Here is a 14,728-nt window from a genome sequence, read left to right as displayed (position 1 = left end):
GTTTGTTACAACATGACTGTACTGTAATATACAAGGTATACGTACGAAGAGTTCTCAGAACTGCCACTTCAGTTGTGTCAGTTGTGTTCTATATACCTTTAAAATGAAACATTATTTCTTTGATTAGTGTTCTTAGGAAGCATCTATCATTTTGAAAAGCAAAATAATCCCACTCAAAAATACATATTCAGGGTGCTCTCTAGGTAGGCACAAGTATATTTGTTTACACACATGCACATAAAAACAGGAAGTGACAACATGTTGAGTGGGAGGGGCAAGGGAGCAGGAGGCATAGATCTAAGAAATGTGTTAAATGGATGCACATATCTGAACTTCCAGTAAGACCCTTGGAAATTTGGGGCTGTGCGTGAGAAAGTGAGAGCCATGATGGCTTAAGGATTTTCATGACAATCCCAGTATTTTCAGGGCATTTGGAGGGTTGGGTATACTTTGGGTAAACACACTTGGGATTCGGGTGAGTGTTGCTTACTGGTGCAGCTTTGAGCAGTTAGTCAACAAATCAGTGAGAATTTGTATAGAAATGCCTTTAAGATTTAATGAAACCTACAGTTGAGAAACCAGTTTAGTTCCTTGTTCTATATTTCTTTAGGGAAACTTCACTTAATCTGTTTAAGGACCCCTTCAAAGACCTAGGAGATCCCAGAATGCAGGAAACTTGTTCCACTGGTAGCTTTTCTCATACAATGATTTAGCAATGGTGTGATATAGGCCCTGCTATTGAGTCCTCTCTTGGCAAGAAAGGAAAAGGATTGTGATTCACATAAAGCTTCAGTTTGCCATAGTTAAACGATGGGCTGAGTTATCCCACTCAGCCTGGATAACTCGGTTGGAACATGGTTCTGATAATGCCAAGGTTGCAGGTTCGATCCCCATAAGGGACAGCTGCATATTCCTGCATTGCAGGGGTTGGACTAGATGATCCTCAGGGTCCCTTACAACTCTAAAATTCTATGGTTCTTTCCAGGCACAGGTCCATGTCCAAGTGCCCTCTTTTTTGCTCCAGAGCTTCCCCCTCAAAAACCCACTCTTTAAAGCTGAATTGGAGCAAACAGCTATTCAGGTTTTTTTGGATTGTTGTTTGCTCCGATTCAGCTTTAAAGAGCAGGTTTTTGTGGGGCAAGCTTCAGAGAAAAACAGTGGGGCCGTCAGACAGAGAGCTTTAAAGTGCAGACTGTGCCTGAAAAGTGTGGCGGAAAGGTGGATAAGCCCTAGCTGCTATGGTTCTTATAACTAACTTAAAGTACAGACCCAGAAGAAGGGATGGAAGCAGACGGCTTGAAGGTGCCCCTGAGCAGTTACCTCCTGAGCAGCAAGCACACAAGCCCCACAGCCCCACTGTGGAGGGATGCACAGCCTTTCTAGTTAATTATACAGCAGTTAATTATTCCAAATTTGCATCAACACATATAAATTAGTGTGTGCAAGTTTTATGCACTCCTGCACCCTATTTTGCTCTCTTTTCAGTGGTACACTTCTTCCTTAGCAGGCCTTATGCGGCCACCCTAAGAGTAACTCTCCTGCCTCCTGTTCCCAGCAAGGACTTTGCTTGGGTTGGGTAGCAATGGCTATTTAGTTAGTTTAGAAGTGTCCTTTGCTTGGCTAGAAATGTTATATTTTGTTGTGAAAATCAAACCCCATGACAACCTGGCACAGGTTCATATTTATGTCTATGAGGCTGCAATCCTATACATGCTTAGCTAGGAGTAAGTCCCAGGGCACTCAGTAAGCAGAAGTAGTTCTAGAATTGGGCTGCATAACTTGGAGCTCAAGTTTAGTGCTTAGGTATTTCAGAGGGGGAAGAAACAAGATCCAAACCATAAAAAACTGATCTGTTAAATTTAATAAAGAACCTGCTTTACATCTTGCTTAATTCCATCCAAGATCACTTATTTAATATTTATATATGAAATAGCTTCTAGATCCAATGCACCGACAACCACAGTATTTCATCTTTCTTCCTTACTTTCAAAAAATTACCATCTTTTCCACCTGTTTCTCTTTTAATTTAAAAACAAAACAAGGAGGGGTAGTTTTCATCAGCTTATATTTCTCCAGATGTCTTGCGATCTTCCTTCTTATCTGCGTTTCAGGAATTTTGCTTACTACAAAGCTAGGCTTACTGGTTTATAATTTCCTGGAGGACCAGTTCGTTTATTAAATCTAGTTGGACTTTGTTGGCTGGGATTTCCAGCCGGTTCTATTTCTGTATATATCTAGTAGAACAGGATATTTTTCTTTTTCCTGTTTGATCTTACAGAAATTGATTACTTTGACATATTTTGAGATCATTCTCAGGTTGCCTGCACACATGAGATCAATGCAGTCAATATTGTGACCTTACGATCAACAGCATGTAAGACAGGAAACAAGTGGGAAATGTATTGCTAAAATCACAGCTAATTTTAAGCAGTGGCCTTAGATGTCCACCTATTATCTGATTGACATTAGCCTGTTTTTATGGACTTTACATATAAAAGGTTCTGTCCTAAGAGCCTTCTATTGAGCTAGTATGATAGCAAAGATAGCTTCATTCAGACATTTGGTTCTGACCACATGAAGGATCCTGTGATAACATACAGGTCTAGCCTCATCCTCTTGACAACAACACAACTGCCAGCCAGGCCACTGGCTGACACATGAATTGTGTTAGCCTGAATGGGTGCTTCTGTGCATGTAGGGTTTCAAACATGTAAATAAGAGCCCTAGTCAAACAGGGTTCCTGACTGTGTCAGAAACCCTATTCTCATGCAAGACTATTATTGCATTGGCCGGCATATTTGTGATTGTCATGAGAGCTAGCCCCACACATTCCAAAAAGATGTTTCATTTGTTTGGTACCAACAGATAATGATTGCCTGAATAGGGCTTTGGGGATTTTCCTTGGAGCTGGTTCCCACTTCCAGCTGACACTTGAACATAAGAATGAAAACTTTTAGAAAGCCCTACAACTGAAGTGACCAGCTGAAATGAAATTCCCATCAGTGTCCATGATAGCTTGCATTCCGTCGCATAAATCATCATATTATATTTCAGTGCTGCATAGTTTTCATAAGTAGTTTTGATGAGTTATTGTGCATTTTATGTTAGATTGGGGGAAAGCAAATTGGTACGACAGTTGTAAAGTTTTGTCTTAAGCTCTGCATTGGCTTTCCCCCCTTGCTTTTATTATTTTCTGTAGGATATAAACTTAAACAGCAAATATTTGATGGAGTGTATGACAGAATTCCCCTTGATAACTAGGGCAAGACTGCCCTTGGTCTGAATTTGGTGGTGTTATGTTTTATGCTTTGCTGTGAGATAATTAATACCATATGATGGGATAGATGGGAAAGATCACTGCTCCCCTGCAGTGCTTGCTTCTGGAACCTTTTGATAAATTTAAGCATGGCATGAGCCAAAGCATGATTGAGAACACATGGGCTTCTGCTAGCTCAATGCAACCACAAACTTGCAGAGACGCAGAGCAGCATTTCTGAAAATCAGTTGTGTTTTCACTATGCCAAAAATAAAAAATTAGCTGGCCTCTTATTATTTAAATCTGATGTTAAGCTCCAGACCCAAAAGTACTGTTCCCATCCTGTGAAAAGTTCACATGCCAACACTCAAACCGGTTCTTCTATGTAGGCTGCCTTTACTAATTGCACTTTAGTACCCATGCAGCACAGCCTGTATTATAAGAGGGGCACTAATCTGCTGCTCAGAAATAGAATTAAGGACCTTCTCCCATTTTCATGACTAGGAGGGGGGCATTATTTAGCCAGATGTCACAGCTCTGCATGGCCTTACCTTTTCCAGTGGGTGCGGATAGCAGCTTCAGTGGATAATTTTCAGAGGGCGAGGAAGTGCAATGTGGGGAAGAGTTAAACCATCTTCCCCTGATGCCACAGTCCTGACCGGGGCTCTTCTCAATAGCTGCTTTCTGTAAAAGAAATATAGGTTGATATTTCCTATCATGGAACTCCCACATCACCTAAAATGTTTGCTTTAATTGCTAGGGAAATCTTACTTCAGAGCTAGAAACTCCTTGGGAAGGGAGCAGAGGTTCTGTTTCTGTGAGGTGGTTTGGAATGGATCAGAAGTGGAGTGGGTGTGGGTGGGTGTGTAGTAAACACTGATGTAAGCAGTTTCCCCATCAGCTGAATCTTTATGCCGCTGCCAAACAGGCACCGTAAGTTGCTTGCTGTTGGCCATTTTGATTAAACTTTAAGCTACTGTGAAACGAACTAAAGGGCTGGTTTCAGCATTACACTTTACACCTATTACTGCCTTTTTCCTGTGATATACTCTGAATCCTGAAGTATATCTGCATATCCTTGTTTGGACTGTTCATATGGAGAGAATAAATCCTCATGATCATACATGTCCCAGGTGATTATTTTCATGTTTTATGAATTTATTCCTTTATATGGAAATTTCCGTCTTGCCCTTCAAGAAGCTATGGACATTTTTCTCTGCAAGTTTTGCCTTCTCCGAAGAAGAAGAAGAAGAAGAAGAAGAAGAAGAAGAAGAAGAAGAGTTTGGATTTGATATCCCGCCTTTCACTCCCTTTAAGGAGTCTCAAAGCGGCTAAAAATCTCCTTTTCCCTTCCTCCCCCACAACAAACACTCTGTTGAGGTGAGTGAGGCTGAGAGACTTCAGAGAAGTGTGACTAGCCCAAGGTCACCCAGCAGCTGCATGTGGAGGAGCGGAGACGTGAACCCAGTTCCCCAGATTACGAGTCTACCGCTCTTAGCCACTACACCACACTGGCTCTCAGGCAGTTACACTCGGATGGACATTGGCTTCTTGCACTACTGATTACCACCTAGATTAGCATTCTTCTTCTTCTTCTTCTTCTTCTTCTTCTTCTTCTTCTTCTTCTTCTTCTGCTGTTGCTGTTGCTGCTGCTGCTGCTGCTGCTGCTGCTGCTGCTTTCCAGTGCATTTTGGGTTGTTATGCAGTGTTTTAAAGCTGTTCTAAAGACTGGTGTTATGCTCCTGAAAATTGTGGATTTAGAATGAATCAGTTTGCCATGTGCACAGAAACTCTTAAGTACAGTGGTACCTTGGTTCTTGAACTAAATCCATTCTGGGAGTCCGTTCGACTCCTGAAACCGTTGGAAAACCAAGGCATGGCTTCTGATTGGCTGCAGAAGCTTTCTGCACTCAATTGGAAGCCGTGTCAGATGTTCAGCTTCTGGAAAACGTTCGCAAACCGGAACACTTACTTCTGTGTTTGCAGTGTTCTGGTGCCGATTTGTTCAACAACTAAGCTGTTCGAGAACCAAGGTACCACCGTATGCCCAAACATGTGAGTGGGCTTTGACCAGCAAGCAAGGCAGTGAGCTGAAAGCTCTTTTTGTGCCAGGAAACCCCAAGTGGACCCGGTGTGAAAAGGGCTTTTAAGGGCTGCCCACCTTGCCTGGGACTTGGCTTGCACAATTTCAACCAGCGTATGGTTGAAAATGCAAAAGTCAAATAAGGGATTGCAGTAGCTGTATTGCACCTTTATTTCTCCAAGAAGATGAATGCAGATGAAATGAGGGCCCTCTTCCCATCCTAACAGGGACGCATCTAAGCTTTAATAATGGTAGTGGCACTTAATACTGTTGGACCATTCCCCGGTCTCTGATTGCGAGTCTTCCATCCCATAGAAGGGCCAAGGCTTAGATCTGATGCAAGAGAAGTGGATAGCTAAATGCCAGCAATGACATAAGGAGCAAGCAGCAGTCTGAGCAAGGGGAAATATCCACACTTCATCCAGGCTGTTACTTTAAATTCATCCATGCAGCCATTTTCCTGTAGCTTTAGAGCTCTGCCTTTTCTCTTTTGTCTTTCATGGAATGCATTTTCTAACCTTCCTTTGTTAACCTGCAAAGGTCAAATGTGTTCACAATAACCGAATAATCGTCTTGCGTACTGCCACAAGGAAAACACAGAAAGGGATACTATGTAAGGTCACCGTATGTTGTTGATTTAAAGAAATTCCCCATATTTCACAGTGTGATGGGTCTCTTTTATTGTGCAGAGATTTCCTACTGCTTACGGTATGGCTTGTGATAAATGCTTATCGCAATGCCTGCAGCTTTTATTATTTATTACGTCCCACCTATTTCCAAAGGTAGTTTCCATACTGTATAACAGTAATCTGTAATAATAGCCAATATCATGTTTACAAGTGTCTATGTGTCTGCCTCCTCCCCTTGTACTGTTTTGCCAGCATGGGAAGTTTGGAGATCCCCACAATTCCTTTTTCTTCAGCAATTTGGTATCACCGGCGATCTTGCCGGCGATCAGTGCCTACCCCAAACTCTGGATCATTAACAAACAAGTGGAAAAGCACAGGTCCCAAATACGCTAATCTCAGTTCTATTTGCATACAGCTACTGTTCTCTTTCCACTGTTTGTTGATCATTTTGCTGGGACGAGATTAAATTCATACAGCCCAATAAAAAGGTTGTTATTGTTTAGTCGTTTAGTTGTGTCCTACTTTTCGTGACCCCATGGAAAAAGGAGGCCAGGCACTCCTGTCTTCCACTGCCTCCCGCAGTTTGGTCAAATAAAATAAAAAAGTACATAACAGTTAAGGACATTAAAGCTGTATGCATACCATACAAGAGCCAGTGTGGTGTAGTGGTTAAGAGCGGTAGTCTCATAATCTGGGGAACCGGGTTCGCGTCTCTGCTCCTCCACATGCAGCTGCTGGGTGACCTTGGGCCAGTCACACTTCTTTGAAGTCTCTCAGCCCCACTCACCTCACAGAGTGTTTGTTGTGGGGGAGGAAGGGAAAGGAGAATGTGAGCCGCTTTGAGACTCCGGAAGGGGAGTGAAAGGCAGGATATCAAATCCAAACTCTTCTTCTTCTTCAAGCACACAGCTTCCCCTGAAGAATTCTATGAACTGTTATTTATGCCTGACAGAGCTATAATTCCCAGCACCTTACAGTTCCCACTGCTTATGTCTATAGCCTTCAATTCTTGCCCACTTCAGAAAGCATATTTTGGTCATTCAGAGCCTTTGGTGAAGAGGCATAGTATAATCACTTGCATTTACAGATGACAGCCATCTTCCTCAATGCCTAATTTAGCTTGGGACATTCATAAAGACGAGTCAGCTGAGACGTTACTCGAAGAAAGTGAAAGCTGATGAATATGAATGGATGAAATAGTTCTCATCCTGCCTCATTGTTATGAGCTTCAACACCAGTAAGTCCCAAGCCAGCATTGTCAGCAGACCATGTTGATGGAAACCCAGCCAGATGGGCGGGGTGTAAATAATAATTTATTTTTTTTAAAAAAGCTGTTGTTCAACAACATCTGGAGGACCTCATTTTCCCCATTCATCACCTGGGGGATCACATGCTTGAATATCCCTGAACATGCAAAGCCTAGCACATGAGGGGCAAAAATTCTAGAAAACAAATTAGGTAAGCTAGTTTTAGGTACAGGGACCCCTGACCATTAGGTCCAGTCGTGACCGACTCTGGGGTTGTGGCGCTCATCTCGCTTTATTGGCCGAGGGAGCCAGCGTACAGCTTCCGGGTCATGTGGCCAGCATCAGCCACTTCTGGCGAACCAGAGCAGCATACGGAAACACCGTTTACCTTCCTGCTGGAGCGGTACCTATTTATCTACTTGCACTTTGTCACGCTTTCGAACTGCTAGGTTGGCAGGAGCAGGGACTAAGCAACAGGAGCTCAACCCATCGCGGGGATTCGAACCACCGACCTTCTGATCGGCAAATCCTAGGCCCTGTGGTTTAATCCACAGTATTAGACTGTTGTTAAAAGAAGACAAGATTCTGGGATTCACTGGAGCTTTCAAGAATGTAAAGAATTAAATGCTCATTTAATCTGCACTGATTCTATCTATCATCTATCTATATCTATCTATCTATCTATCTATCTATCATCTATCTATCTATCTATCTATCTCTATCTATCTATCTATCTATCTATCTATCTATCTATCTATCTATCATCTATCTATCTATCATCTATCTATCTATCTATCTATCTATCTATCTATCTATCATCTATCTATCTATCATCTATCTATATCTATCTATCATCTATCATCATCCATCTATTTATCTATCATCTATCTATCATCTATCTATCTATCTATCTATCTATCTATCATCTATCTATCTCTATCTATCATCTATCTATCTATCATCTGTCTATCTATCTATCTATCTATCTATCTATCATCTATCTATCTATATCTATCTATCATCTATCTATCTATCTATCTATCTATCTATCTATCTATCTATCTATCTATCATCTATCTATCTATCTATATCTATCTATCATCTATCTATCTAATTTTACTTTATTCCCTTACTTTTTCCAGCCATATATGCAGCTCCATCTTGAATAGATTGTTGACTTTACTGCTTCAAAACAGCATCAAATGAAGTTTAATACAAGCTATGGTTGGCATCTCCTGTCTAACTTTTAAGTGGTAGGGGAAAGTCTGGAAAACTATTACATTTTGTGGGCCTTAATCATATACATATTTGGTTATCTTGCGGGTAGCTGTTCCTATGTGAGCTTCTTAAGTCTCAAAGTCACTGATAGAAATAATAGAATCCAGAGTGGAGAAAGCATTACAGAATAATCGAGAACGGCTTTGGACCTTATGGAATGTCAGGGGAACAGGAAAGACAACTTTCCCAAGAGTCTAGAAAATGTTCTACTTCAGACAATATAGAGAATTCCAGGAATTCCAGGGGGAAAAGGGAAAAGGATAAATTTCATCCCTCCTCTCTCATTCAGCAGTGTCCAAAGTTGCTCAGACTTGATACGTTTTGGGGGGTCAAACTATATGTGATTTTAAACATCTCATTAGGAAGCTATCATTTTTTAAAAAACAACAACGATAATAACAGCAGGTGAGGCGCAATTTTCATCAGGACCACAATATTCAGAATGGGGAGACTTACCCCTTTCACAACCCACCATGGTCCCAACAAAAATCACTCTCACCAGTCACCACACTGCTATCATAGACCCGGGGGGGGGGGGAATGCTCCCATTGGCACCAGTGGGAGCTTTTTCTCTGGGACTAATGCCATTTTTGAGGGATGGTTTTCAGCGGTAGTAAGGCTGCGGCAAAAAGCTTTAAACCTCAGCTTCCTGTGTGCTTAGGTCATTGTGATCTACCCACTATTTAAAATGCTAAAAAAAACAACAAACTGATGGTCTTTCTCCACAGATTTCATGCTAAACACATTGTGGCTCAGTTTTTCTAGCACACTATCTTCTACTATTTATTGATGGGGTGGTCTGCTCCAGAGTCAGGAATGGGGAACGGACAGACAGGACTGAACAAAGGGATAGCTCTACCCAATCTACTGTAATTTATCATGGTGTCTGAACACAGCCACACAGACCCATGTGGATCTCCCTTTGATACTGTGATGAGGATGAGTTCGTCCTTGCATTTTTTTTTTATTTTGGAAGAAAATTACTTCTGAATATAGTAGATATGAGTTAAAAGATAGATATAAGAGACTGCCAAATGTATGTTTCATTTGTGTGTGTGTGTGTGTGTGTGTTTTAAATGAAATGAAATTTGCAGATTCTGGCTTGTGGTTTCTGATTTATTTCATGTGAATGAACGTTTTGTTTGGGCTAGTACCACGAAATAGATGCCACATAAATACGTTTCTTCTGTGTCTCACTGTGCTTCAATGACAAAATGGAAGATTCTTCTTCAATTATTAAAAATAAAAAAGACCACGATGACAGCTGCATGTTTTAAAGTAAAGCTACAAATTATGTTTAAACTGGAGGATGTGTTTTAGGCCTCAAAGTGCCTATTAGTTAACATAAATTAAGAAGCTTTTTAATCATGGAACCCACTGATTAAACAATAGCCAACAGTGAACAGTGGTTAACCAAGTATACTTTAGTAAGCAAGATTGTGAATGCAAACTGAATGCAGATTTATTTATTTATTTATTTATTTAAGAAAGCATCAGGTGGAAAAGATTCACACTTGTTGAAGAAGCGAGTGTGTTGTGTACAACTCATTTGAATGCTAAGGAGTCTGATAAAAAGCTAGTCCTTGTGGACTAGGCATATAAATATAAGGCATGAGATAAACCAAAAAACCAGATATATAATTTACAATACTTAAAATATGCCTACCATCGGACTTAATACTTTTTGCAGCAACAGAAGATAAAAGAATCTGGCAGTCTCCTCCTCCTATTGTAGTATCATTGCCAGGCAATTGTTCGGGTGTTCAGTACTGCCAATGTGATGGTTTGTCACCTATGACGTTCTGCAAACACTATTAAGAGGAGATAGCTGAGCATACGTTGGCTTGTCCATTAGGGCCAAAGTGACAGCACACTGAGAGATCTATCCATTTCTGCATGACCTCAGAAATTTAGATGCACTTAAGAAAATGCAGACACGAGAGAAACTGCTGGTGTTTATTATGAAGTAAAAAGAAGACTTTTTAGTTTGTATGCAACCATGAAGTAGTACGTCCAAACAGTGGTTTGCATCTAGAGTTCCGTGTAGACAGGAACATGACCTTCTTATTTATTATCCATAAGAAGGACTTATCCTTGCATGTATGGTCATTTTCTAACATACAAATGAAATTTCATAGTAAAAAATGAAAAGTATGTGTGTGCAGGGCTCAGAATCACATCCCTAATGTTTGTTATGGATTTGTTAAGTTTCTTGGCGGATGTTACCTTACCACACCCCTCCGTAGGGATGAATTTTATAACATGCCATAACACCACTGTACTAGGTCTCAATGAAGAGTGCAAGTGTAAAATAATCATGCTTAGGTTTCCATTAAATAATAACAGCTGATGCTAATAACATGTATTTTTCCCCCAGATACCGTCAGAAGTTGTGTAGCAAAGTTGTTCTTCAGTTGTCCCCTGAAAGGACATTACTGCCTGTACAGTAAATCCAGTTTTACTCTCATCAGTCAACAGCCTCAGCTTTGGATCCACATCATGTTTCTCTTTCAGCAGGTGTGTGGAATATGTACGTATCCATAGTGGCACTTTTATCATTTAAAGGTTCCCCCCACCCCACCCCCAATTAAAATCTAAATTGTTATCTCTTTGGAGATGCTGTTGAACCTTATCACTGTTGTTGTGAGGTGAGTATTATTATTCTGGGTTTGCAGTTACTGGGGCCCTGATACTAACCAGGGCCATTGCTAACTATGCTTTCCTTGTAGGGCAGAATTTGGAACGGGCTTGTAAATTGAGGTTTTACAAGGAACTTTGGTCCTTGTATTAAACACTGTTGGCATTGGTCTAGCATGAAACCATTAATACCAACAGGGCAATGGATGAGGAATTGCACCAGAAATGGGGGCAGGTTATTGATTTGCAATCTACATTTTTCAGGGAACCAGTGTTATGTCTACCTCAGACTTCTAGGATTGTCATTATTGTGATTTTTCGTCTGCTAATAATGCTGTTTAACATGCCTTTAGCTTTAACTGTACTATATGCTGCTTCTGGTGGTTTGGGTTTTTATTTTATTTTAATTATTTTGCAACGTTTTACTCGATTTTGCAATCATGCTGGAAAAGGATAAAGACCGACTAAATTGCTTTTGCATGCAAGTTGTAATAATATGGAAAATGTGGCCCATTTCAAACAATGTTAATGTTCTTGACGGGTTTTCTTTTTACCATGTGATGATTCCAGCTCTCATATTTTGACTCCTATCTACACAATAGTCTAAATACAGTATGAATAACAGGCAGTGCAAATGAAAAGCAAAACACAGCTCAGTATCAGTATTCCATTCCCACTGAAGGGAAAGGCAGTGTGCAGGAAGAGAGCCGGTCTGCGCATTAGTCCAGGAATCCCAACCCAATTTCAGTGCTGTCAAATTTCATTTTATTCTTACATATCCTAATTCAGAGACAAATAAACAAGACACAAAGGCACCAGAGGAAGGAGGCGGAGTTGTCCTCCGCCGCCCCCCACAACACCCCACTGCAGATCACAATATTCCTCTAAAGCACACACACACACACACACACACATTATATATATATGTGTGTGTGTGTGTGTGTGTGTGTGTGTGTGTGTGATTTTAAAATACATTGCATTTCGTCAATTTATAATGTGGTGATATACATACCCACTCTGATGCAAGGTCTGTTAAGTTCAATAGTACTTAATCCCCAGCAAGGGAAATATGTAAGCTCCACTGAACCCATTGGGACTTACTTCTGAGTACAGGATTGTGCCGTAAATCTTCAATATAGCAAAGAGAAGACCGTTCAATCTTGCTTTGAATCTCTTCCACTCACCCATGCGCACAAATTTGTTTGCCTCTCTGCCACTGAAATTGCACCCCATAGAGATGTCTTCTCTGACATGGGGTTGTCCTCACACAATAATGACCACTCCCCACCTCAAATGGGGGGTTGCTTTTTGTGGGGTCGCGTGCAGCCCCTCAATCCTACACGATCCCCGGCAGTTCACCCTGGCTTCGCCTCCCCAAGCTGGATACCTGGAGACTAACCTCAGACAGTTAAACAATCCCAGTTGGGGGTGTTGCCAGGGGAGTTGATCAGGTAGGGTTAGGACCGCCCTTCACTCACAATAGAGGGTGGAACTTACCTGGGAGTCCTCAGTCGGCTGCAGAGCTTCTCCCACCCTGCCCCCTCTCAGTTTACGCCTTCCTTTTGCAGGTTAACCTCTTCTTTACAGATATGAGGGCGCTGCTACAGTCATTGATGGTTGCTGTTGAAGACTGGGAAGGAATTTCCCTGCATTGGCAGGCTTTGCCTTCCCCATAGCAAAACATCACAACAAAGGCGGTTTCAGGCCTTGGGTGGAATCCTTTAGTCTATCTTTTCTAAATGGGGGGGGTGTGAAGCGATGACCCACGCCCCCCCCCCCCCGCGGCGGCGATCCCAGGGTTCACTGTTAAAGGGGTTGTGTGGAAGGGGTTGTGTGGAAGGGAGTCACTGGCCATACGCCGTTAGGTTGTCAGCGCTCTCCCCTGCATTGCGGCAAAATGGGGGCGGGCTCTCTGCTTAAACATATGTTTTCCAGAGCCAGCCCAATCCCCATACAGTCTAGATAACCCTGCTGTTCCCCAGATCCCCGGACGGGGGCTGGGAGAGATAAACGCCCAATGCCAAAGCCAAGGTCTCCCTACATCTGAAAGTTTAATAAAGTTGTGGCCAATTTTAATCCCATAGGTTGTCATGAGTCATTATTCCTCTTGGGGGTTGCCTGGGGTTGGGGGGGGGTCTCTGCCTGGCCACGCAAAGTTATAGCTGGCATTTATTTACGTTGTGCAGTGTTTAATAACATGACCTGTTCACCAGGTAGCTGAATCTAGAAAGCATGGGGCACAGAAACTGAAAGCTTCTTTTCCTCTTGGAAGCTCTTCACAGCCTTCTCCTTCCTCCTTAATTACACCTGCCCGTCACTACTGTTGACACTCCTGTCAATCACAAATTGACACTCCTACCATTCACAAATCCTGCTATTGAGCTGTGGCACGACTATTATGCTTGGCCAAAGCTGAAGAAAGAGGACTAGCATGAATCCCAAGAGCACCAATCGGCAGGTAGCTTAACACCCATTGGAACATTTCCATTTGCATTTATGTACTATGGCAATGATTCAGCAAAACTTTCAAGTCGCACGCTTCCTTTGAGTGTCTCATCTATTTACAGTTAACCGGAGGCTAAAAACTGAATGTTTATTTAGAGAATTGTGTGCACTCTGTCAAAGGTCCCACAGAAGCAGTCTCTGAGACATCAGAAAATATATTTCTTGCCCCAGGCGGATTTTAGAAGCCAAGGGTAGGAGAAACTTGTGGTATCGGTGTTAAGGATATGGAACTACATCAGTAGAGAAACTGAAGTAAGGGCTGAAGCATCTGAGTGAATCTGAACAGAATAGAGAATTAATTGAATCAAATAAAGGAAATAAAGAATATTAAAAGGAAGTGTATATTGGAGGAGCTAATGGGGAAAGAATGTTGAATGGGGGGGGGCGGAATGCAAGGAGCAAAGACACCATTGATGAATGAAGCTACTATACTCCAGCAAGTTCACTGAAGAATAAGGTCTTGGGGAAAATAATAAGGTGAAACAGTTAAATACAGATGAAAATCAGCACTGAGGAAAACATGATAACAGATGGGTGTAAGCCATGTATTAACAATATTGAATTTAGAAGATTGAAGGTAAACACAGTGGAAAAGAATTTTTTTTTTTTTAAAAAAAAGGGTTAATAATTGCACTGCAGTCGCTGTGCCACATGGGTTTCCCTTTATTTTGTAACTTCCTGGGAGTTATAATTTTTATCTTTTTTAAAACGACAGGGCATAACAGTATCACCCTGTTGCTTTCAGTTACAGTCTGGTTTCAGATTCAGGTTTTATGTACTGCATAGTGTAGGTCGCTTGAATCAATTATAATGTGTTGAGGACGGGGTTGCCATGCCTGCCTGTACCTCACCTTCCTTAGCCTAAGCCTCAGAAAGACATGAGAAGGGGGAAAGTTTAAATTATCCATTGTCCCACTGCTCTCTCCCTGATACAGAAATTATTAGGATTGCTTCTTTTGCTATCGACTCTGAGAGTTTTGGGAAGTCACCAAATAATTAACTGGGTTGCATGTCAGAACTTTACTAACCTGTATTTTGTATTAATTGTCAGATTGTGGGGGGGGAACACTGTTCATGACGCTTTCTTCTTTCA

At 41.6% G+C, this 14,728-nt stretch overlaps 1 protein-coding gene across 10 annotated transcripts in view; it reads left to right on the top strand.

Moving 5' to 3' along the window:
* VEPH1 (ventricular zone expressed PH domain containing 1) overlaps positions 1-14,728 on the top strand; it is a 141,568-nt gene that overhangs the window by 94,599 nt on the left and 32,241 nt on the right. For 9 of the 10 annotated variants that reach the window (XM_083739370.1, XM_083739366.1, XM_083739369.1 and 6 more), the window contains one exon: positions 10,871-11,010. In XM_083739370.1, coding sequence (XP_083595496.1) covers positions 10,871-11,010 — 140 coding nt within the window. Of the gene's footprint in view, positions 1-10,870; positions 11,024-14,728 lie in introns of all 10 variants that reach the window. The other variant, XR_014564322.1, reaches the window with a different exon arrangement.

Source organism: Podarcis gaigeae (genome assembly GCF_964106915.1).
Source record: "Podarcis gaigeae genome assembly, chromosome: 5".
In the NCBI taxonomy this organism is placed as follows: domain Eukaryota; kingdom Metazoa; phylum Chordata; class Lepidosauria; order Squamata; family Lacertidae; genus Podarcis; species Podarcis gaigeae.
The sequence above is the reverse complement of the archived record's forward strand: the minus strand, read 5'-3'. Positions and strand labels throughout refer to the sequence as shown.